At 43.6% G+C, this 24,481-nt stretch overlaps 1 protein-coding gene and 1 long non-coding RNA gene across 3 annotated transcripts in view; one reads left to right on the top strand and one right to left on the bottom strand.

The window, feature by feature from the left end:
- The window catches only part of C9H1orf21 (chromosome 9 C1orf21 homolog), a 191,859-nt gene that overhangs the window by 98,828 nt on the left and 68,550 nt on the right, over positions 1-24,481 (top strand). For both annotated transcript variants that reach the window (XM_075936770.1, XM_075936771.1), the window contains one exon: positions 11,521-11,615. In XM_075936770.1, the coding sequence (XP_075792885.1) occupies positions 11,521-11,615 (95 nt within the window). The remainder of the gene's footprint in view (positions 1-11,520; positions 11,616-24,481) is intronic.
- On the bottom strand, positions 19,310-23,852 carry LOC142830615 (uncharacterized). The gene is made up of 3 exons (XR_012906029.1): positions 23,732-23,852; positions 19,544-19,719; positions 19,310-19,451 (listed from the first exon to the last, which is right to left on the bottom strand). It is a non-coding gene; the product is annotated as an uncharacterized LOC142830615 (long non-coding RNA).

The raw sequence follows: 24,481 nt of genomic DNA, 5'->3' as shown, positions 1-24,481 counted from the left end.
ACAGCACCCAGCAGGAATAATTACAGTATAGAGAAATTTGCTTGACACTGTGTTGGACAAGAGATTTTTTTATTTTACAGAATAGTAATGTGTATTGTAATGGGTGAAGGATAGTGTCCCCTGGCATAAATACAACAGACAGTACGGAAACTTTGAAGCACAGAAAAATGAGGGTATGCTTGAGAAACTTTCTTCTCAGTGCTGTGACACATGCTTTTTGTCTAACACATAGAAAGAACAAAGACTTATCTTAACCCACGTCCTATTTTTATTAGGATACAGGCAAATCTGCCATATCTAAAATGGAAATGCATTGTAGTTTGTATCACACACCGGGCTGTAGACAGTGTTGTTTAGTGGTTGGAACAGTAAAGTTGCCAAAGCAGAATCAGGTGGCAGAAGTGGAGTCATGGGCAGGAGACAAGTCCGTAGTCAGAATCAGAAGCCAGAACAGAACCATAGAGCAGGGCCGCACTCAGGGTCAGGGTCCAACCAATAGCTGGAGCCATGAGACGGGAGCACCGAGGAAGGTTGGGACTAGAGTGAAGTGGAAGCAGATATGGTAGGAGCAAGCACCAGAGCAAGAACCAGATCTGGTGCCGCTGCATATGTTGAACTTAGATCATGAGCTGTCCTTCAATCTGGTCAGGAAGCGCAGTCATTTTGTAAGGGTTTATTGGGCTCAGCCACGCTCACTGGGCTGTGATTGCACCCAGAGCCAGCTGAGTTCTTGACAACATCTTGACAACATCTAGCAGTTCTCTCTGTTCTTTTTAGAGCTTAATAAATAGGAGACATTCCCAAAAGTCACAGCATGTACGGGTGTATTTGGAGGGATAAGGGATTCCTGCCCTTCATTGACTGAGCCTAGAGTGTAGTATCATCATCACTGGAAAAACTCCTGTATCGCTATAATTGAGCTAACTGCCTCCCTTAGGGTCACTAAAACAGGAATCTACAAGTCCTAAAGCAAATCTCCATACTGTTTTCCTATCCTTTTATTTGTAATAATAGTTTCAGCATTATAAGTTGATATACTCATTTATCATCCCAACCATTATTAATGAACACAGTTTTTCTTCATTATGTTGTCATGGTAACTGTGCGACACATTTGAGTAGAATTAGCTGTTTCCAGATGGAGAACTTCATTCAGAGTATTTGCCTTTTGAGACTGCCTATGGCATATTTTCTTTTGAAATGCTTTCTTTACCACCTCAAACTTTGTGTTTTCTTTAGGGCTGTTGTTGCCTTCCTTTTTGTATTGTGATGCATTTTGTGGAATTTATTGTACAAGTAACAATAATTTGTCTGCCTTTCCTATTCAGCAGGTTTGCTTTTTGCCTCTTTGTAGTCAGTTGCATTGTATATCTTCAGTACCTTTGCAGTAGTGGCAAAGTACATCCCACAGAACCCTTTCTCTTTGTATAGAGTGCTAGAAGATTTACCTGGGATGGCTCGGGTCCTTAACTCAATTAATTTTTCTTTTGGAAAATAAAATGAAAATGTACCATGTTTCCTTTAAATCATTCCTCTGGAGTGGGGTAGGGAATGAGGGGCTCAGTGTGCAGGCTGGCCCGGAGAGAGGCCCTAGTCCTCTCTCACTGCAGCAGCTTGGGGCCAGGTGAGAGTGCTGCAATCATTAATCTTAGTTTAAATGGTGTTAATCTCAGAGTTTTCAAGTTATTCTGTGATGGTTATTGTCAGGCTTCCCATCGTTATCTCTTGTTGGTCATCTCACTATTAGAGGTCTCTACCTGTCTCCAAGGATGGCAGTTCTGCTCATTTGTTTAGCATCAGGCACAATGGATGTTTTCTGATTGTCTTCAAGTTTCTCCCTTCTTCTTGACCATCTGGACAGTCGTGATGGTTTTCACACTTCTCCTTAATTAGGCACACATGCATCACTCACACCACACAATTTTACAGAGAATTTCAGACAGGATTACATTTTAGAAATGATTATGTAGTTACCAAAGAAATAACAAAAGAACCGTACACAGCTTAGTTTGCAGTGCAGACAAGAAGTACAACTTAATTTGTAATGCAGTCAAGAAGCAAGATTTAATTTGTAATTCAAACAAGAAGCAAGACGTTATAGCAAACACTGTAATAAAATCATGTCCTAAGTTAAAGAAATGACCATAACAAGTTATGGTCTCTTCCTGCTTTAACATTGTGGTATGAACTTATAAGGTTACCCGGTGCATCTCTACCAAATGCACAGGCCATTTCTTCCTGCTGCTCATGAAGGGTGGCTAGCAGGGTCAAACAGAAGCATACCAATCTTATAAGCAGAACATTATACATGATTTATTATCTTCATTATACTTATATTCTTATACAAACACTAAAAAACTACTTTTTGGCTACATCTGTATAGTAAGATAAATGCTGATAGAGCTTTAGCTATCACACATGTCCTTACCCTGAACACCTTATAGCGGTGGTTTCCAAAATATGGCATGTGTACTCTTGGGGGTACGTGAGACATCTCTGAGGATACGCAGGTTAATTTTTGTAGTGGTGAATTATATTTATTGTTTTACTTACTGCATTTTCAGAATAGCTTTAAAACTCTGTGGGAATTTGCTATATAAATAGCAAGGTTAATTTACTTGAAGATGTACCCGTGAGAATATAGATCAGTCATGGATGGCCTGTGGCCTGCTGGGGTCTACTGGTCATCTGTGCACCCCTATGTTTGCCCCCTCCTATTCCTTTGAAGTTAGGTAAATGGATGTTTGTAGCTCAAATGTCAGATACACTGGATATTACCTTTACATTAGATAGGCTGGGAATACTGAATTAAGGTCACCACACTGTGATTATCTCTGCTCTTACCTTCACCCAACTCTGCCCTTACCAATCTTTTTATTAACAAACCACAGCCCACCTAATGGTCCATGGAAAACATATATCCTGGCTTTTAATCTGTCAACTCACTAATAAGGGAGAACTCCTCATGTCCACATCATCCCTCATGATCCTCTGTTCGGTCCTGCCCTTCTCCATTACCCCACTGTTGGCTGGTATCTACTTCTTTCAGTTTTACCTCCCCTCTTTTCTAGTATTCATCAGTGATGTTAGTCTCCAGATATAGCCCAGAAATTATTTTTTTTATGTCTACGCTGGACATATGGAGTACAAAAGGCCTGGACAAAAGACGGCCCATGGCAAGAGCTGACCCACCAAACCACCGGATCTGGCCCGCTGATGCTCTGGGGAGCCCCAGGAAGGCTCCCCTGCTTGTCTTGTAGCCCTGCACACTGCTCAGGCTGTGGGGCTGTTTTTCTTTAAAAACTGAGGGGGGGAGGCTTCTGGAGTAACTCCCGCCCTCAGCACAATCCCCTTGGCTGGCTTCTGGCCAGAAACTGGCCAAAGGGAGCTGCCAGTTTGAATAACAGAGAAGCCACAAAGCACTAGCTCCCTCCCTTCCTGCTCAGTTATTCACACAAGCACATGGCCAAGTAGCCTGTGCAGGCATGGGGCAGGCAAGCTGACTGAGAAACTTTTCAAGCTCTTAGAGCATTTAGCTCTAGGGTTTCCAGGTGTCCGGTTTTGAACCGGACAGTCCAGTATTTGAGCTTTCTGTTTGGGAAACAAATTGAGAAAATATAAATGTCTGGTATTTTCCAAATACAGGCAGTCCCCGGGTTACGTACAAGATAGGGACTGTAGGTTTGTTCTTAAGTTGAATCTGTTTGTAAGTCGGAACTGGCGTCAGCCGCTGCTGAAACTGATCAGTTTCAACCGCGGCTGAATCTGGACGCCAGTTCTGACTTACATACAGATTCAACTTAAGAAACCCAGGCATCCCCAAGTCAGCTGCTGCTGAAACAGATCAGCGGCTGATTCCAGGAAGCCTGGGGCAGAGCAACTCTGCCTTGGGCTTCCTGTAGTCAGCCGCTGGTCAGTTTCAGCAGCGGCTGACTTGGGGATGCCTGGGGCAGAGCAGCTGGGGTGCTGCTGGGTTGCTCCAGTAGCGCGGCTCCTCGGTGCTACTGGAGCAACCCAGCAGCACCCCAGCTGCTCTGCCCCAGGCGTCCCCAAGTCAGCCGCTGCTGAAACTGACCAGCAGCGGCTGAATCAGGACGCCTGGGGCAGAGCAGCTAGGGTGCTGCCGGGTTGGTCCGGAGCGGTGCTGCGGGACCAACCCAGCAGCCCCCAGCTGCTCTACCCCAGGGGTAGGCAAGAAAAGCCTGGTCTGCTGGGGGGGGGCACTAGCTGTACCCTCCCCCCCAGCAGACTAGGGAGACGAGGATGGCGGGACCGCCCAAGTCCTCCACGGCTTTGCTCCGTCTCCCTGGTCTGCTGACCTGGGAGATGCGGAGCAAAGCCGCAGAGCACGCAGGCAGCAGGACAGTCCAGGCGCGCCGCGGCTGTCCCACTGCTGGCGTACTCTGAGGCTTTGCTCTCCATCTCCCTGGTCTGCTGGTCAAACCAAGGAGACGGGGAGCAAAGCTGCGGAGCACGCCCGCAGGGGAACAGCTCAAGCGCGCCCGGGCTGTCCCGCTGCGGGCATGCTCCAAGGCTTTGCTCCCCGTCTCCCTGCAGACCAGGGAGACGGGGAGCAGCTTTTCTCACCCCGGAGGACGGGGGCGGCGGACCGCGGCGCATCCGGGCGTCCTGCCGCTCCCGTCCTCCGGGGCGAGAAAAGCCCCGTTCGTAACTGCGGATCCAACATAAGTCGGATCCGCATAACTCGGGGACTGCCTGTAAGATACAATGTAGATTGTGATGTAATGTCACGTGTGTCCGGTATTTTTGTTGAAACCATCTGGCAACCCTATTTAGCTCTGCAGGCAGGCAGGGTGTTTGGGGTGCTGGCTGGTACGTCTCCTGGCCAGAGCCTGCCTCTGGCACCCCAGCCCCTCTCTACCCCCCCCGCCAACATACACAAACCCTCTGCTCCCATGCCCCCTCCCAGATCTGGCACCCAAATACCCTGTCCAGATCACAGTTGCCTTTTACCCTAGGTTATAAACCAAACTCCTTCACCCTTGTCCCCTCCCATAGGTCACAAACCAAACTCCTGCATCCCAGTCCCCTTCTCTAGGTCGCAACTGCCTCCTCCCAGACTCCACTCTCCCTCCTGTACCTCAGTCCCTTACCCCAAGCTCCCTTATACACCCAACCTCCATCTCAGACCCTGCACCTTCTCCATTAATATCATGGAAGGAGTGCTACCTTCGACCACTTTCCAAAATCTTGGAGTGGCCTCCATCAAAAATTATTGCCCACTCCTGGACTACAAGCACTTGATACTCTACTGGCTCTTACAGTTAGACCTGAGATTCTCTCTGTGCTACATCAGTGATACAGGAATTGTTGCAGGTTATATGAAGCATATAAAAACTTTTCTATTCTATTTGTCTTTTGCTCTTCTAATTCACATATGCAGCAGGGGAACCTTGAGGTTTTTTTCATGTAGAATCTAATGTGTCTCTTGAGAATAGAGAAAATTATTGAAGATGAGGAACAAAAGGAAGATTGATATTGAAATCTTAACTCAGTATTTCCAGTTTTTCTAGTATTTAGGGATGTTTGAACTGCAATTTGCTAATTTCTCAATTTCCTTTTTTTGATGGAATTCAGAAATAGGACTTGGTTTATATTCATTGGTGGAGTAATATTGCTACAACTTATCAGTACATATCTATTTTCAATATTAGCTCTATCTTACTGAAATATTGCAATTTGGCACATTTTTATAGCAATATTTGTTTTATTTATGTTGGTTAAAACACATGGGGACTAGACCAAATACAATACTACCAAGTAAATTAAAAAACAATTACTATCAGTTTAAAATTACCCTTTTTTAAAAGTGAACTCTTTTGGGGCTGAATTTCTTTTGCTGCCAAATAGTTGCTGGTATAAGTAGTAGATTCATTTCCAGATTTACTTTTTGTTGCAGTAAAATCAGGAAAATGCGTTTATTTTGTTTTGATTGTTTATCCTAACAAGAGAAATAGACTGCATGAAAACCTAATAGTAAAAAAGAAAGGTTTACATTATGTAAATACTGATCTCTGTCTGCAACTTGGACTACTGCTGTTCCACTTTGTGCAGGGGTCCAAGAAGAGCTAAGGTAGACTTTATTAATGCTTGTAGAGGTTGTATGCTCTATAGAGTAGATAAAAATAGGAAATAAAAAAAATGGATTGTATTTTTAATTTAATTAAATACAGGGCTTTTTAAATCAAGCTATTTATAATGGATGGTGTAAGGCCTTTACTAATATACTATACCAAATACTATACTGTTTTATAATCTATGAAAATCATGTAAATACAAAAAAATAAGCACTATGTGTTTGCTGCAAAGTTTTAAAAAATGCCAAACAAATGAACTAGTGAAGTCACTGGCTAAGCATCTGGAATCAACCCTTTGTAGAAGTGCTGAACAAGCTTTTGACAGCAATAGCAGCTTTTGCAGGTGCAGAGACAATATTTTGTGCATTTCAATTTATTCACCCATTTCAGTTCAATGACTGGTTCATTCAGAGTTAAGAAACTGGGAGTTGAAAAGCAGGAAAGCTGTTTTCTTCTATCAATCTGTGAATAAAATCTAGATATGAGAGTACTGGTTCTAAAATCTTGAAAGATATGAGAATGAGAAACAATCAGTTCAGATCACTGGCTAAAAATAATACTTCCTTTTTTAACAAATGAATTAGTTTGAAACATACAACATACTTTGAAAAACCATTTTTGTCTGGTATATTTAAGGGAGTTTTATTTAATAAAAATTAATTTTCGGGTTTTGTGCATTTTTAACTGGATTTCCATACATATAGATCTTGACACAAATTACAACTAAAAACATTAATTGTCTAGGAAGTGCATCATTCAACATTTTCTAACATTATAAAAAAGTAAAAATCTGAACATACGTAAATTAAACTATATAATTACTTAAATGAATCTATATAGATATAGTGTGTCCTAGTTAGTCAAAAGGACCATCAAATTTAGTATAAAGGCTATATTTAGTTGCAAATCAACAGCTAAAGAGAATCAATCTTTGTTTACAAAAATAACTAAAAAGTTTGAATGCAAAACAATTAACATCAGTTATTTAAATGAAGGTTTTCTGCTTGCTGATTTAAATTGCTATTTTTTTAAAGTAATCCACCCTGTTGATGTGGGTGGGAGATGATCTTTGCAGGAGCCTAGTTTCATTTTTTTGTGGGTCCACTGGCTGTATGCATTTCCTGGCACAGTATCATACTATGTCTAGACTACGTTCTGTTTTCGAAAGAGGATATGCAAAAATCTTCTTCTGAAATCACTTTCGAAAATGGATCTTTCAAAAGTGAAAGTAGCCTGTTTTTTCGGGGGAAAAAAACCCTTTTTAAAAAAAAAAAGATCTTCCTTAAAAAATGAGGTTTATGCAGTTTTTTCGAAAAAGGGGATTTTCCCTGGGGAAAAAAAGCATCCGGACTACTTTCACTTTCGAAAGATCTGCTTTCAAAAGTGAGATAAGAAGATCCTGCAAAATTTGCATATCCTCTTTCGAAAATAGAACGTAGTTTAAACGTACCCAGAGTAACAATTGAGGAGTGTGGGTACGTCTACACTGGAAAAAACAAAAACACTCCAGCAATTTTTAGAGCATGGGTCAACTGACTCAGGCTCACAGGACTTGCAAAGGGAGCTAAAAATAGCAGTGTAGATATTCCCATTCTGGTTGGAGCTAGGATTGCAAAGTATCCTGTATTGACCCGGACAGTCCAATATTTTTTCGCCTCCTATCTGGTAAAAAAAAAAAAAAATCAAAAAAATACCAGACACCTAAAATGTCCAGTATTTTCTGACTTTTTCCCCCTAGCAGGAGGCGAAAATACCAGACACCTGGCAACCCTATCACACTCAGGAACAACGCCCAACACCCCCCCCCCCCCCCCCCCCCGACTTTCCTTCTCCCCGCTTACCTGGTTTCACAGGAAAGCTGTCTTCTGCCATGGAGGAAGAAAACAAGATGACTGCTCGTAAAAAAAAAAAAAAAAAACCCAGAGGCCTTAAAGGGTCCATGCTGGGTTTTTTTGGTTACATTTATTTATTTATTTTTCTCATCAACTTCGGTCTCTCCTCCCCCCCCCCCCCCTTTTTTTTTTCTCAACAGTGGTTTTTTTGGCAGCGGGGCGGGGGAGGGCATGCTCAGTATTTTTGGATAAACCATCTGGCCTAGTTGGAGCTTGGTCCCTGAAATAGGGAAGTGAACTGGTAACTGATTACCCAGTACCTCGCGAGCAGCCCACCTGCTCCTGTTCAATCAGTTAACCAGTTTAATTATTTAACCAATTAAACATTTATTTTAACAGGATTTTACATCCCTACTCTGAAACCAGCAAGGGGGTTGGGCTCAGAGCCTGAGCTGCTCTGCTATTTTTACCCGATAACGCGAGCCTTTGCTGCTGTGTTTTGTTTTTCTCTCTGTTTTTGCAGTATTGGTGTACCTTGGATGTAGGGGTACTCAGGGCACTGCCTCATAGCTGGGGGAAAAGGAGGAAGATTACTTCTTCTGACCCTGGCATTGTCTCCTACGCAAGATCCATTTACTCGGACCTTGAAGGAGTCAGTTCACATTTCTCATTGTATTCTAGCCCACACATGTAATAGAACATTGATAAGATGTGAGCTTTGAGTTCCGAATAATTCAATAATGACACTAGAATAGGCAGCCATTATTTAAAAATCAGTTTCCCTTGGAAATGTGCCATTGAAAAGTATTAAACTTATGAAGTAATAGAGGAATATGAGGTTTCTTTTTTTTCAGCTCTTTAGGTCTATCTTTAATTTTCACTTGCAAGAGAGAATATCATTTGAAAGGGAAAGGTTGTTTTGTTTTTTTCCCCACTCAGAGTTCAGCATATAACTGCACTTTGTGTAACCTTTTCTCCAGCCTGTTAAAACATTATAGCAATGGCATTTTAAATTAGTTGTTTAAAAAACAAACTCGTCTCATTACTTTGTTCAGTGATGCTTCAGAACTGTAAAGGCTTTTTGTGGGCCTACAGAAGATATTAGACATGTATCTCAATCATCATCAGCTCTAGAAAGGCAATAGAGAAACATTATAAAAGTTCACTGGGTTTTTTGGTAAGTTTGCCATTTTAATTTAGCTGTGAATCTATAACCCTTAGACAGTAACTACTAGATATGAATTTACCTATATACTATGTGCACTTGTTTGCATGCCAAAGATGGCACAGATATTGCAAAGAATTATTTTATAGTGGAATACATCACATAGAAAACAAAGGATGCTATGCAGTGTAATTCTTGTTCCGCCACATATATTATGTCAATTCACAGTGCTGTGGTGGCAGTGTTGGCAGGAGTAGGTATTGAACCATTCATAAAGGCCAAATCCTGTAGTCTTTACTTTAGTCTTAGTCGGACTAAATTTCCTTTTGACTTCCTTGGATTTTACACCCATTTGAAGTTAGGTATGTACTTACATCATCTTTGTAGGGATTTAAATATTGGTTAATTGAAGTGGAGTAACCTCATTCATTCTTATTGGTTACTCGACTATTCTGTAGTTCCCGAGAGTGGGGCCAGCAGCCGGTGCACTCCAGACCCACTCCCGAGGAGCCCCCTGCCACTCTGTGATGCTGCTTGATCCCAGACCTGGCACGAGCCGGACCTGAGCCAGGCTGCCTGCCCGTCTAGTTCCTAAGACGCTTTAAATGCAGAGCTGCAGCAGGGGTAGGTCCCAGACCTAGGACTGAGCCCTCTGCTGGCCAGCCTGCTAAAAAATTTACTGGGTGGGGGGATGTGTTTGTAGTCTGTAGCATTAACCTATAACCTTTTGCTTATCAGTTAATTGGCTAATCAACTACACTATTGCATCCCAGCTTCTTTGCTGAGGCAGGCTTGCCAGACCTGGAACCAGTGGGGCCCAGAGGCCATACTCCCTCCTCCCCACCCCCCGGCCACAGACACCTTCTTAGCAAAAGAAATATAAGCACTATGGGAAAAATACGATTGCACTGCTAAAGGCCAAGATACACTGTGAGATTGGCTCAGATGCATTTCTCGATATCCACTGGAAGCCAAGATAATTTGTGTAATCAAAATTGCATTGTTTTCATTTTTTGCTTAATAGAAATTGTATTTCTTCTCTCTGGTACAGCCTGTTGATAGTGAGGGGTTAGGTTTTTCTAAAATATGTAGTTTTGACTTTATTCCTCCCTATTCCAGCACCCTCAGGAACTGACAGGTCTTGAACAAGGATTTTTGCTGGAGCAGGGCAAAATGAGCAGGGATCATTTCTGGTCTCTCTGCTGCCACTGTCACCCTTCCCGTCCTTCCCCCAGTTCCCTAGCCCTTCTCCTTCCTGACACCAGCCCAGCTGGGCTGCCAGCTCCCTTGCTGGTGGTCTCCATGCCAGCTCTCTCCACCACTGGTCCCACTGCTCTGACGTTCCGTTGCTGCACTAGGGCTCCCAGCCCCACCGCCAGCCCACTGCCATGCCAGAGCCCACTGGAGCTCTGGTTGCCCTGCTGCCAGTTCAGCCGGTCTCTCGCAGTAGGGTTCCCGGCCATCAGTTCCCATGCAGCCATTCTGCTGGACTCCCAGTTCCTGCAGGGCTCCTCCACTGGAACTCTCCGGTCCAGGAACATCCATGGTCTGGCAAACCAGAGAGTCCCAGTTTAGAGAAAATCCATATGTATAACACAAGACCCCAGTTTTCCTTCCCAACCCCATGCAACATTCCGCTCAGGGCGTCTGATAGACTTACCAGCCCCTAGGCAAGGTGGAGGGCTGGCTTTGTGCTCCCAAAAGAGGGAAGGCCAATGACTAGTCTCCCCCACCAGCCATTCTGCACTGCCCTTTTGAATCATTAGGCCCCCAGGCGGTTGCCCTCTTTGCCCCCTACTGCTGGTGGACCTGACTATGCTGTTGGCTCTGAATTCAAGTTCTCTAACCCTAGCCTTGGGCTCTATTTCTATATTTCAGAATTGCTTCACTTTTTCTTTCTGTAATAGTAATAAGCATTTACGTTACTTTGGCCCGCATGTTGCATAGGTTAGAACATTATCAAACAATGCCTTCCCACAAATAGGGAGCATGCAGCCTTTCACAAGAGCAGATCCATCTTCTCAGAGAGGATGCACGATGGCAGTAGTAGTTTGAAGCCTTGATTGATAGGAAACGTCAATGCCTGAACTTACTAGAAACCCTAAATAAGGAGATGTGCCTTACACGTTGTGCTAGATCAGGGTCCCATATGCACGTCTGTTTGAATCAAATTCTAGAGATATCTGAGAGTTCTTTCCTGTGGCTCCCCATCAGATTGACTTTTGAGACACATTTGGAAGTGTTCTTTTCTAGAGATTATTAGGACGAGGGCAGATTCTGAGTTTTTTAGGGCCTATATCGTTAAGGGATTGGTTGATAATAAGCAGCATGATAGGGGTTTTTTCCCAGTTTGCTGCTTTTCCATTTACTGAAATTTACTGGTACAAAACTTTTTCTTTTTTTCTTTCTTTTTTCTTGGTCCTCAGATGAGTATAGGATCAAACCAGTGGAAGAGGTCAAATACATGAAAAATGGGGGAGAAGATGATCAGAAAATAGCAGCCAGGAACCAGGAAAATTTGGTAAGGACTGAACTTATCACTTGCTTAATAAAATGAACAAGAGCATGGCTCTGTTTTTATAATGAAATATGCGGTGTTCAGTATGTTTATATTACAGCTTACATCCTTCAAAAGGATTTTCTTGAAAATGTGATAACTGTATATAGCTTGCATAGAAGGTACAAATACTGTATTACTTTTTCCTGCTTGTCTTTGAGTTAGCCTGTACTTGATCTTGTGAAGTAATTCAGTGGAAGTAGTATTTGTATTCACCTCCTTTGCAAATAGAAGTTTATGCAGGTCATGATGAATTTGTGAAATATAGGAAGTCCCCAGCTGATGAGTGGGTTGTGTTCAAAAAGTTTGTTTGTAAGTCAGTTGTTGGGAACTCAGAACTTATTTTCCAATAGAAACAATGTTATAAATGGTGGTTAGTTTCCTACACTAGCCCACAAATGCTTTTTAACCCATAATGTAGCTAAAATACTTTATATTTCCAATGAAAAATACAGTAGTAGAAAATATTATTAGTAGTTAAACAAAACAGAAAGGCAATACCCTTGACTAAAAATAGTGTTTTGTTTAACCTTGAATGCTGGTGCTTGAGGAAAGGCAGGTTTAATTAGTGGAAGATGAGGAGGGCTGATGGAGATTCTACAGGCAGCCCCAGGGCTAGGTTTAACTCTTCTGGATGCCCGGGGCTTAGGGATGTGACTGACTGACTTGTCGACTATCCGATAAGCAAATGCTTATCAGATAGTCGACAAGCTATTTGACTAGTCACTCCCCCCCCACTTGTTACCTCTATCAAAAAGAGGCAGCAAGGTGGGAGGAGAAGAGGGGGTGCTTCAAAGCGGCAGTGCCACGTGGAGCCTGGGGCCAGACTGTGGGCTCCACGCGGCACTATTACTTTGAAATGCCCAGCTGGCTTCAGGCTGCATGCGTCTTTCAAAGCGGCAGCTCCACATGGAGCCAGGGGTCATCAGGGAACTCCTCCGCTGACCCCGGGATCCCTGTAGTGCTACTGCTTTGAAATGCCGCGTGGAGCTAGATGCCATGCTCCCTGCGGCGTTTCAAATGGCAGTGCCGCATGGGACTCGGAGTCCCCAGCCGACCCTGGGCTCCATGCGGCGCTGCCGTGTTGAAACGCCACAGGAAGCACGAGGCCAGGGGGCAACGGCTGTTGATAGACTTCAAAGGCGGAAGCACCATTAACGACTATTTGATTAGCCAAATAATTGAAATTTTACATCTCTAGGATGGTGCCAAAAGTGAGGGGTTCAGATTGCAGAAGGGGACTCTGGATTGAGGCAGTGGGGGCTTAAACCATGGCTTCTCCCCAAGCGACAGTTGTGAGCCTGCCCCCTGCTCCTCTGGAGTCCTCTAGCCCAGTGGTCCCCAACCTTTTGGGGCTGCTGGGGGCGGGGTCACTCATGCGCTGGGCGCCTGGGGGCGGGGCCACTCACAGGCCCGGGGGCAGGGCCACCCCATACACCACGTGCCTGGGGCTGGAACAGCCCATGTGCTGCATGCCCGGGGCCGGCGCCAGCGCCGCTCCTGTGCCGTGCACCCAGGAGCCGGCTGCGCCCATGTGCCGCATGCCTGGGGCCGACGCTGCTCCTGTGCCATGTGCCCAGGGGCAAGGACACCCATACACTGTGCACCTGGGGCCGGCGCTGCTCCTGTGCCATGTGCCCAGGGGCAAGGACGCCCATACACTGTGCACCTGGGGCCGGCGCCGCTCCTCTGCCACGTGCCCAAGGGCGGGGCCACCCATACGCCATGCACCTGGGCCCGGCACAGCCCGTGCACCTGGGGGCGGGGCCGCCCATGTGCTGCGTGCCCGGGGCCAGCTCCGATCACTTGGCGGGCGCACAGAAATGGCCCGGTGGGCGCCATGGCGCCCGCGGGCACCATGTTGGGGACCACTGCTCTATCCCATGCCCACACCGCTCACTGCCTCCTAGTGAATGGGAGCTGGACACAGTCCGGAGGACTGGAGGGGAGCCAGAGGTGGGGTTGGGGACTGCCCAAGCTGATGTTGAGACTGTGGTGGGGGGAGGGGCTGGCTGGAGGATGGATGATGCTGCCTGAGCCGCTGCTAAAGCCCACGTGTTGGGGGAAAGGCTGGGGGCTGGTGCTGGCTGCATTCCTCCAGTGCACCATTCACTGCCACCTGTGCCTCTAGCCTGCACCCCTAAGGCTGCAGATAAGTGTCCGTATGTGCGGACGTTGTAACTCAGATGTTTGGAACGTGGAGAATGCCTGTACTGAAATTCACAGCTGGTCAAAAGAAAACTAGAAACATATTGATAATTTACTCTGTGCTTCCCTGCTGGGACTTTGAAAATTTGTAAAATCGGTTGCTCAGGATAAGTAACATATCTATAACTTGTGATTGCCAAAAATCAGTGTTCAGTAATTTAATTGGAGGTCTGTTATTTTCTTGTTTATCATCAAATTAGTATTATCCTTAAGATGTATCCTTATATACAAAACCCAAGATTTTGTTGTTGCTGTTGTTCATTGAGCATATTTGTTCCGTTCTAAGTTGAGAGAATTTTTCTGTCTAAAATTACCATTAGTGTTGTTACTCTAAGGGGCTTGTCTATCCGTGGTGAGGATGAGAGGAAGTGCAGTGTAGCTGATGCAGAATACTTCGTAGTTATCCCTATGATAATTGCTGCTCCTGGAAGTGGCTGGCATGTCCCTGAGGCCTCTGAGAGAGACAGAGAGGGAGTCTCCACGTGCTGTCCTTGCCTGAAGACACTACTACAGCTCCCATTGATCAGTAACGGGGAACTGTGGCCAGTAGAAGCTGTGGACTCAGTGCCTGTAGATGAGGGACAGCCCATGGAGCCATTGCTGTATGTGCCAGCTGCTTTCAAGAGTGGTGCAGGGCCACGGCAGGAGTAAGCCTGCCTTAACTCCGCATCCTGAATCCTTGTCCCAGCCCTGAACCACCTCCTACACCCAACCTCTTGCCCCAGACATGAGCCCCCCCTGCACCCAAACTCCTTCTCAGAGCTTGCACACTGAAACCCCTCCTGGACCCCAATATCCCACCCTAGGCTAAGCCTGGAGCTCCTCCCACACACCGAACACCTTGGCCCAAGACCAGAGCCTGCACCTCAACCTCAGCCAGGTTAAAGCGGGTGAGGATGGGGGAGAAAGAGGATGGAATGAGCAGGGTGAGGCCCTGGAGCAGAGTCAGGGCCTCAAAGAAGGGGTGGGAAGGAGGTGGGGCAAGGGTATTTGGTTTTGAGATAGATCTGACATTGCACTTAAGTTAAAAAGCTTGGAGACCACCGTTGTAATATATAATTATTGTACTGGGTATATTTGTTGAGAGACATTTCTATAGAACAGTTGAATGTTATGTATATAATGTATTGACAGGTTGTTTTTGAGTGGGATCACAGTTTTGCAGGGGAAAGTTTTAATATGAGGATTGGGGGAGAATGATACCACTTCCTAGCTACGAAGTGAAACCCTTTAATCAGAGAGGATGTTTATACATGATATAGATTTTTTTTAAGGATAAACAACATGTTTTAGACATCAAGACAGTCTGTTTTTCACTTTCTTCTCACCCTAGTTTTGTTTTAAGGACACTTGATCTCACTCTGGAAATGTGCACAGCTTGTTATTCCTAGGAATTGACAAATCATTGACATTTTAGATTTTTAAAGCTGAAGCTTCCCTTTAGTAAGCTCGTTAAGTTCACAATTTAGAAGATAAGTTGTGTATCACTAAGGCCCCTTCCATCAAAAATTATTGCCTGCACTATCCTAATGGTTGCAAAGTTGAAAATCATTTGTTATTTAATTTTGACTCTTCATCGGACACTTCTAGGCAACCAGAGTTTTAGTAACCATAAAAGGCTCTGGGAAGATCTTTTTAAATCTACACCCTAACCCCTTTTATTAATCCCAGATTTCTGCCTTACTGCTATGCTTCCCAAACTCCATCTCTGATGGAAAATAAATTCAGATGAGTTGTGTAGCTTGGACTCAGTTGTATTCTGCTTCAATCATTTTGTGCTTCTGTGCGTTACATTTGCCTGAAGTAGTTCTTAAATTTTCTACTTAGGCATAGCCATGAAAGTGAGGGGTCCAGTCCTCCTCCAGTGTTGTTTTACAGCACAACAGGATACTGTGCAAGCTTTTAAGTGTTGAGGTGCAACTGAATACATACATCTGTGCGAGCATAGTGTATACATACACCCTGAGCAAGCTAGGTACCCAAAATGGCAATTTGTGCTTTCAAATATATGATTTGCACATACAGGCAGTCCCCGGGTTACGTACAAGATAGGGACTGTAGGTTTGTTCTTAAGTTGAATTTGTATGTAAGTCAGAACTGGTACATATTGTAGGGGAATTCTAGCCAAATATTTCTCCAGAGCTCAGTTTCATTCTCCCACATCTCACTTCCCTCAGTCCTTTATTCTCAAGCTGAGGTGTCTGCTGAGAAAAGCCGCTCTGCGTCTCCCTGGTCTGCTAGGGGGAAGCAGCTAGTGCGGGGTTGCCTCACCCCGTTTGTAAGTAGGGATCCGATGTAAGTCGGATCCATGTAACCCGGGGACTGCCTGTACATACAAATGAGCTGTGTAAGGCTGCTGCACCACATTTACAATATTTTAATATTTTAAAAGGCAAACAAAGTCTTGGTTGAAGAAATCTCTAGTACATGTGGGTCTGACTGGAATGAATAACACAGCTTTAAACACTAATTAATCTTTTCTTTAGAAATAACTCATTGTTTAGCTTGATGGCATCATATTAGGTGTACAAATGTGCCCTCATAACAGACTAATTAACATCCATAATAGGACTAATTTAATTGTCCTCATTTACATACTCCTGGTCTACTAATGACATTTCATTGTGAAATTACACTGCTGAATAAGGTAAAATATCTTAAAGTACCTTTTACTCATGACGCTTCGCATTCTGTTTCCAAAATGTAATGAGATGTATTGGTTTTAATTTGAAACATTTTACTACAATACAGATTCCTCTTTCTATAATTATCTGATATTTTCAAACATTCAACTCAGTAATTCTGGGGGTAAGGGGGCGATATTTCTCAGTTTTTTTGCGACTGCTTGCAAAATCTGTACTTGAGTCAGTCTCTCTCTCTCTCACTCACTCACTCACATTTACCTGATGTTGCTTGGGTTCTTAACTCAAGTAATTTTTTTTCATTTAAATAATTGCTAAAGGGTCCAGTACACTAGCTGCCTTGAGGAGAGAGGACTGCCCCAGTCTTCTCTCACCATGGTAGCTTGGGGCCATTTGAGAAATGCCTCTTCAAGGCCACTGCAGCTCCCACAGGCACAGCTCGGGGAGTGGTGCATGTCCCCCAGCTGGGGCAGGGTCAGGTTCATCTGCCCCCTGCACTCCTTAGCCAGAGTGAATGCAGCAAAGTGTGCACTTTCCCCTCGCTCCCTGGTGAAGGGGAACAGTCAGCTGTGATGCACCTGTACAAATCGGCTAGGGTGGGGGATAGGTTCAGCCTCGCCGTCCTCCTCTGGGGAGGGAGGCTCGGGACTGGAGTAGGAGAGCTTACAGATCATAGTTAAGAAAAAAATCACTGAGGAGTTTGTAGAAAATTGAATGATAATTGCCTGTATACCTCAGTGTTGCCAATATCTCAATCTCAGTTTCATGAGGGAAAAAAATCATTTTTTTTTTCAAAATGTATGAGTTTCTATAGCAGTTACTTGAGAATGTAATTTGTTCCATCCATATGTATGTTGTTACTTTTAGGCTATGTTTTGAACTAAGAAGAGATTCTAGTTGGATCCATGCAATCATTTACTTAATTGACACGTAGTATTTCAGAATTTCGGTTTTCACTTTTCTGTAGCTGATCATTGTCATCATAATCAGTAATAGGCTTTTTAAAATATTAAGTAATAGCTAGCAAATAAATTAATTGTATCAAGTTAAAAACCCAGTCGAAAATTATGGTATTTAAAATGTTTATTTAACAAATTAAATAAATATAATACTAAATATTTATAATTATAAATATACATTTTGTATTATATCAGTGTAATTATTTATATACACTACAAAATATTGATATTTACATTTCTGCATTATGAAATAATTTTTCAAAATACAATTTTAAAATAGGTCTCTAAATTGTCTACATCAAGCTACTCAACACGTAGGCCCATTTATTTGCAGCCCAGGGTTAAGTTTGGGTTTATGCAGGGCCTTGACAAGCGGCCTGCGGGTGGGAGCCAAAACAAAAAAGTAGTCAATATAATAGTCTGTTGATATGCGTTTTAGTAGTTAAATTCCTAGACTGTCATTGCTCAATAAAATGCTGTCATATGGGTGGAAATAGGGTAAATATTGCATTTTATTAATATCAGCAGAATTGACTTAAATGGGTCCTGTGTATTGTGTAGTCTTGCTTTAATCTTTGAATTCATGCCCGTCATTATGAAAGAAGCTGTTTGCATGTATATACAACCACACTTAAGTTGTGGCCCTTGGCATGTGCTGTGAGTATCATTGAGGGCCCCTGGGGCTTCCAAAGTTCAGTGGCTCTGCTCTACACTGAATGTCATTTAAAACAGTAAATAAGTTGCACACTTCATGGTAGTGAGGTTTATTATGGTATTTATTATATTTTCCCTTCTATATAAGGGGAAAACTGCAACTGTTTCTGCAAAGGAAAAAACTACAGTGCTGTAAATGTTACGTAGATTTTTTTTTAACAATGTCCATTATCTGAAGCTTCCCTCACTATTTTTAGATATGCATTGAATGCCTATTTGTATTAAATATATTGCTGTATAGTTTTCATAGTTTGGAATGCATTCTTACAGTGCGTTGATGAGGTATACTGCAGTATAAAGGTATTGTATAAATGCTAAATAGACTTATAGTAAGAGTTCAGTGTGGGCATCCTTCTATAATATTTTAAAGCTTTACAACAATACTGTTTTAGAAGAGCATATTACTAGAGCAGTAGAGTGTGTGCGCGCGCACACACAAACTGAGGCTGTATCATGGTACCCAGGAACTTCCACTTTAAAATCACAGTCCTGTACCACTTGTCCACCTGGAAGAATTTTTACATGCTGTACCATATCAAACCCTTAGCATGCTTATTATTCACCAGAGGAGGGGAGCAATAACAGTCTTCAACTATTTTAAGGGCTGTTATACAGAGCTGTGTGATCAGTAGTTCTTTGTCCATTGAAGGTAGGAACAGAAGTAGTGCGCTTAATCAGCAGCAAAGGAGACTTAGGCTATGTCTAGACTGCATCCCTTTTCCATAAAAAATGCAAATTAGACACTTCGCAATTGCAAATGAAGTGGGGATTTAAATCCCCCCCACTTCATTTGCATAAACATGGCTGCCGCTTTTTTCCGGCTCGGAGCTTTGCCGGAAAAAAGCGCCAGTCTAGACGGGGATCTTTTGGAAAATAAAGCCTTTTCCGAAAGATCCCTTATTCCTTTTTTTAAGAGGCTTTTTTTTGCCTGTTTCTGACTCTCACCATCTGTGATTTCCTGATTTTACACTTACATCATCAAATCACCAGAGCTTATGCTTTTATGTCATTGACTTTGTTCAGATTAAAGTGCATTCTTCAGTGCTTCCTTGAATTGGTTCCCCAAAAGAGGACACAAAACCACAATAAAAATAAAACTAATCAAATTTATTTTTTTGAAAAAACTTGTCTTTCTCAGGAGTAACAAAAAAGAGACAAAGTCAATGCAGGTGCACTCCTACTGATGCATTCGAACACTCGCTCATGTACATACTTTACTGGTGGGCTGTAACAACTGTCCACCCACTGCCTCATCAGCTCTCCTGTACTCTTGAGATCTGAATAAGAGAATGTAATAGAGTTATTAGCTAACAGACACATAGCAAAACGAATTCCCTCTTTCCCTCACCCCCCAAGTAAAGCAACTTGCCTCTCCCATGTGCTCTAGTACCCATTTGTCCACACTGCAAAAACTTGCCTTCCCTGGGAGTTCCAGTGCAGCAGGTAGAAGAAGAAGGATCAAAGGAACTCTCTGAACTGTGCCAACCAACCTGGAGGGACATCCCATAAGAAAGAAGCCACAAGACAGAAAAATCCTTCATTCAGCTAAAAAAATGAGAGAGAGAGAAACTGGCACAAACATTTAAAAAAAAATGAAAAATGAAAAAATAGTGAAATCAAGCTCCTTGCCCTCTTGAGCACCTAAAGTGATGGGACTTGTCATCCTACTATATATAGTAGGCCTCCAGACCTTAGAGTTAGGCTGGTGGTAGTCACAGTGAGAAGGGCTCACTCTCCGCCCATGACATTTGGAAGTACCGGATGAGAACCTTTTCAAGGCACAACCATTCAAAGCATTTGGGAACAGCTTGAAGAGGGTGAATACTGTATACCCTAGACAGATGCACGTGCACCTATCAGCTATACTGAGCAATGTGAGAGAGGTATAGCAATCCACAGGACCTGCAGCATGTAGAGCAATGGTTCTTAACCAGGAGTATGTATGCCCCTGGGGGTAGGCAGAAGTCTTTCGGGACAGGGGGGTACATCAACTCATTAGATATTTGTCCAGTTTTAGAACAGACTACCTACAAAGTACTAGTAATATCTGTACAAACTAAAATTTCATACAGTGACTTGTTCATGCTGCTCTATATACTATACACTGAAATTGTAAGTACAATATTTATATTTCAGTTGATTAGTTTTATCATTAGATGGTAAAAACGAGGAAGCAGGCAGTTTTTCAGTAATAGTGAGCTGTGACTCTTTTGCATTTTTATGTCTGATTTTGTAAGCAAGTAGTTTTTAAGTGAGGCAAATCAGACTCCTGAATGGGGCACTGAGGTTTGGAAAGGTTGAGCGCCACTGATTTAGAGGGAGTAGTAATGAGTTCATTGTGTGCACCTGAAATCTGCAGTGAGCATATAGCATCATTACAACTTATACCAGTCCAGTCACATCAGTGCAAGTGGCAATGCTGCAGTTCACTAATGTAGATAGGGTTGCCAGGTGTCTGGTTTTCTACCGGACAGTCCGTTATTTGCACCGTCTGTCCAGTAGAAAAATCAGAAAATACCGGACATGTGCAATGTCCGGTATTTTCTGAATTCCCGGCTGAGCGCCGGACGGAAGCCTGGCGGGGCCAAGGGAGCGACTGGGAGGCGGGGCTGCGATTGGCGCTGGGAACCCTGTGATCGCGTGCAAAAGCAGGGTGGGACGGGATGAGGCAGGGCCAGGACTCCCAGCCACTCCCCCGGCCCAGCTTTTGCACACGACCAGAGGCTCCCAGCGCCAATTGCGGCCCTTTCTCCCTGCTTGGGAGCCTCAGGTTGCGTGCAGAAGCCGGGCAGGGGGAGTGGCTCCCAGCCCCACCTCCGCCCGGCTTCTGCTCGCAAGTAGGAGTGCCTGCCAGGGGCATGGCCCGAAGGACTCTGGCTGTGGCCAGTGGTTGCGCGCCCCCTCCCCAAACCGCCCACAAGGTCTCCTCCTCGCCCCCTTCCTCTGGGCCCCCCTCCCAGCCCAGTTTCCCCCCCTCCCCCGCCTACGATCAAATGTGTCCGTTTTTTTGGCGGGATCTACCTGGCAACCCTAAATGTAGGTATAGTCTGTTAGATGTACTAATAGGGCTTGTATGCTCTGCAAAGCAGACATTAGAGGGCACTATGTACAAGTGCAACAAATGGTGTTTGGGATGGGGTTGGAGAAAGATACATGTGTGTATATATATCTCATATGTGTACATATGTGCGTGCTACATACATACATGTACGCTAATTAATACATGACATAATCCTGCTAAATATCTCTCCATCCTGCAAAGCTTGTCCTCAAATGCCTGGGACTCATAGGAGTTAAAATCCAAAAATAGGGTGCCGTTCTGCACTGATTCAATTGCTGCATTTCGATTGCTGCATTGTCTTACCTGCAGAACAGCCATTCATGACCTACTTGTTTAAAAAGGGACAGATTTCCCCACCAGCCTCTGAACTTTTGGGTTTGTTTGTTTTTTAAATTACCTGCTTGGTGAAATAAAGAAAACAATTAGAAGCACCTTCAATGAACTTTGCCACTGTCTTCTATGGGCTAGGTCAAAGATGTGCCTTTTAGAAGCGCATAAGAACATGAGTGCCATACTGGGTTAGACTAGTGATCCATTTATCCCAGTATCCTGTCTTCTGACAGGGTGCATCTACACAGCAGGGCTTAACTCAAAATAAGCTACACAAATTGAGCTACGTCAATTATGTAGCTTATTTCGAAATTGAGAGCATCTACACAGTACTTATTTTGAAATGGAGGAAGAGTGCTCTAACTTTCCTAACTCCTCATACAGTAAGGGTTACAGGAGTCGGAGTAAGAAGTCCTCCAGCTTGACAGTATTTTGAAATTATTAAGAAATAACAGCCTGCTGTATAGACGCAGACTATGTTTTTATGAAATAACGCTAATTATTTTGAAATAATGTTGCTGTGTAGACATACCCACAGTGGCCCATGCCAGATGCTTAAAAATTAAATTAAATTAATGGAGATTGCCTATCTCCTAGAGCTGGAAGGGACCTTGAAAGGTCATCGAGTCCAGTCCCCTGCCTTCACAGGAGGACCAAGTACCATCCCTGACAAATTTTTGCCCCAAATCCCTAAATGGTCTCCACAAGGATTGAACTCAGAACCCTGGGTTTAGCAGGCCAATGCTCAAACCACTGAGCTCTCCCTCCCATGCTTCAGAAGGCATGAACAGAATAGATAAACATCAAGCAATCCATATTCTATTGCCCATAGTACAGCAGATATATTTGCATTTAATCTTTATTGATATGCATTGGGTTGGTTTCCTTCATTTCCCCTTCCCGTGCTTCCCCGCCAACTTAGTCCCCCTTCCTTCCTCCTGCAAGTTTCGCTTTGCGTTTTTCCCAGGAGATGAAAAACCATTTATCAGATTCTCAACTCAGTTTCTCTTATTTGAGCTTTAGACGTCACTTACAGATGTATTCGATACACCAGAGGCATAGACATTAAAATTAAGTAACATTATAACATCTGATATGTTGTAAAGTATTCTGTTACGCTCGTGTCTCTGAATGCAAAGAGGTGTGCTTGGAGCTGAACTAGAAATGCAGGAAAAAGATGCGGATATGAACGTGTCCATTATTTTAAGCACATCATCCTTTTTTTCATTTCTTTATTTAAATCATCTGTCTTATTTGAGAACTGCTGTGATGCTCTTTAAAAGATTATTTCTCTTAATGAGCTTATATCAGTGTAACTTATTTTGGTTATGGGTCATTGCATATTATTTAAAGATCAAAAGAAATCATTACATTAAGTATTAATATTCTTTTTTTCCCCTCTCAATTCCCATAAAAACAGCTTAGGTGGGGAAGGATGTGTTTTCTTTAGTCACTAGCATTTGAAGCAAATTAAATTCATGGTATTACTGGACATTTTGACAGGGGAGAAAATTAGATAAAGCTATAGGAACAAATACATGTTTGTGACCCAAATATCTTGATTTAAAATTAGTATTAATTTTACTTAATACACACTTCATTATGAAAAACCTTTGAATACTGTTGATTTGTTCACAGCTTAGACTGTTAGTTTTTATTGTGGTCTCAGTGCATGCTCAGTCATTTTTAAACCAGGAAGTTTTAAAAAATAAAGTGATATTTCTCGGTGGCATTGAAAATGTAAATTTTACTGAGACATCCACCAGCCATGTGAAGTTATAGACCTGCCAGTGTTTGTTAGGGAAAAAAAAACTATTATTCCTTCACTATCAGACAGTCTAAAAACTTTTTTTTTAAATAAACACCCCCCTGAATGTATTACATAATAACATGACTGTAGGAGCTGCGACTTTAATAAAACTATCAGATAGTGCAAGATTCGCAATACAATTTTGAGGGTTGGCAGCACTGAATGTCTTTCATTTCCTGTTGCAGCATGCAGGCACAACTTTTTATGTGAGTCTCTAGATAAGCATTTGATAGTTTATTCTGCTGGAAGAGGAGGCAAGGCAAGAACAGGGAGGCGCGAATACATGCAGAAATGCCTTAAAAAATGTGAATTCACCATCAAAAGAATAAGGCTGTAATTGCAGTCTCTGAAGTTACCTTAAATGTTAGCAGCTGTCCCTGTTGCTAGCATGGAACTCCTTGAATAGTAGCACAGCTGCTGCTAGCTCTGTCAAGCCTCTCTCTCCTGATCATCCCCCCTTACCCTGTGTGGCAAGCTCAGATTTACTTTATCCTCTATTGCAGGGCTACTCAACACGCGCCCTGAAGTTTGTTTATGGCATGTGGTGTGGTTTGGGTTAAGGAAGTTAAGGACTAGTCGACTATCTGATAAGAAAATGCTTATCGGATAGTCAAATTGACTACAGGCAGTCCCCGGGTTACGTACAAGATAGGGACTGTAGGTTTGTTCTTAAGTTGAATCTGTATGTAAGTCGGAACTGGCATCCAGATTCAGCCGCTGCTGAAACTGATCAGTTTCAACAGCGGCTGAATCTGGACACCAGTTCCGACTTACATACAGATTCAACTTAAGAACCCCAGGCGTCCCCAAGTCAGCTGCTGCTGAAACTTATCAGCAGCTGATTCCAGGAAGTCCGGGGCAGAGCAACTCTGCCTCGGGCTTCCTGTAGTCAGCCGCTGGTCAGTTTCAGCAGCGGCTGACTTGGGGATGCCTGGGGCAGAGCAGTTCGGGTGCTGCTGGGTTGGTCCAGTAGCGCGGCCGCTCCTCGGCGCTACTGGACCAACCCAGCAGCACCCTAGCTGCTCTGCCCCAGGCATCCTGATTCAGCCGCTGCTGAAACTGATCAGCAGCGGCTGAATCAGGACTCCTGGGGCAGAGCAGCTGGG

Source organism: Pelodiscus sinensis, chromosome 9 (genome assembly GCF_049634645.1).
Source record: "Pelodiscus sinensis isolate JC-2024 chromosome 9, ASM4963464v1, whole genome shotgun sequence".
NCBI classification, from domain to species: domain Eukaryota; kingdom Metazoa; phylum Chordata; order Testudines; family Trionychidae; genus Pelodiscus; species Pelodiscus sinensis.
This window is presented reverse-complemented; position numbering and strand designations above follow the sequence as displayed.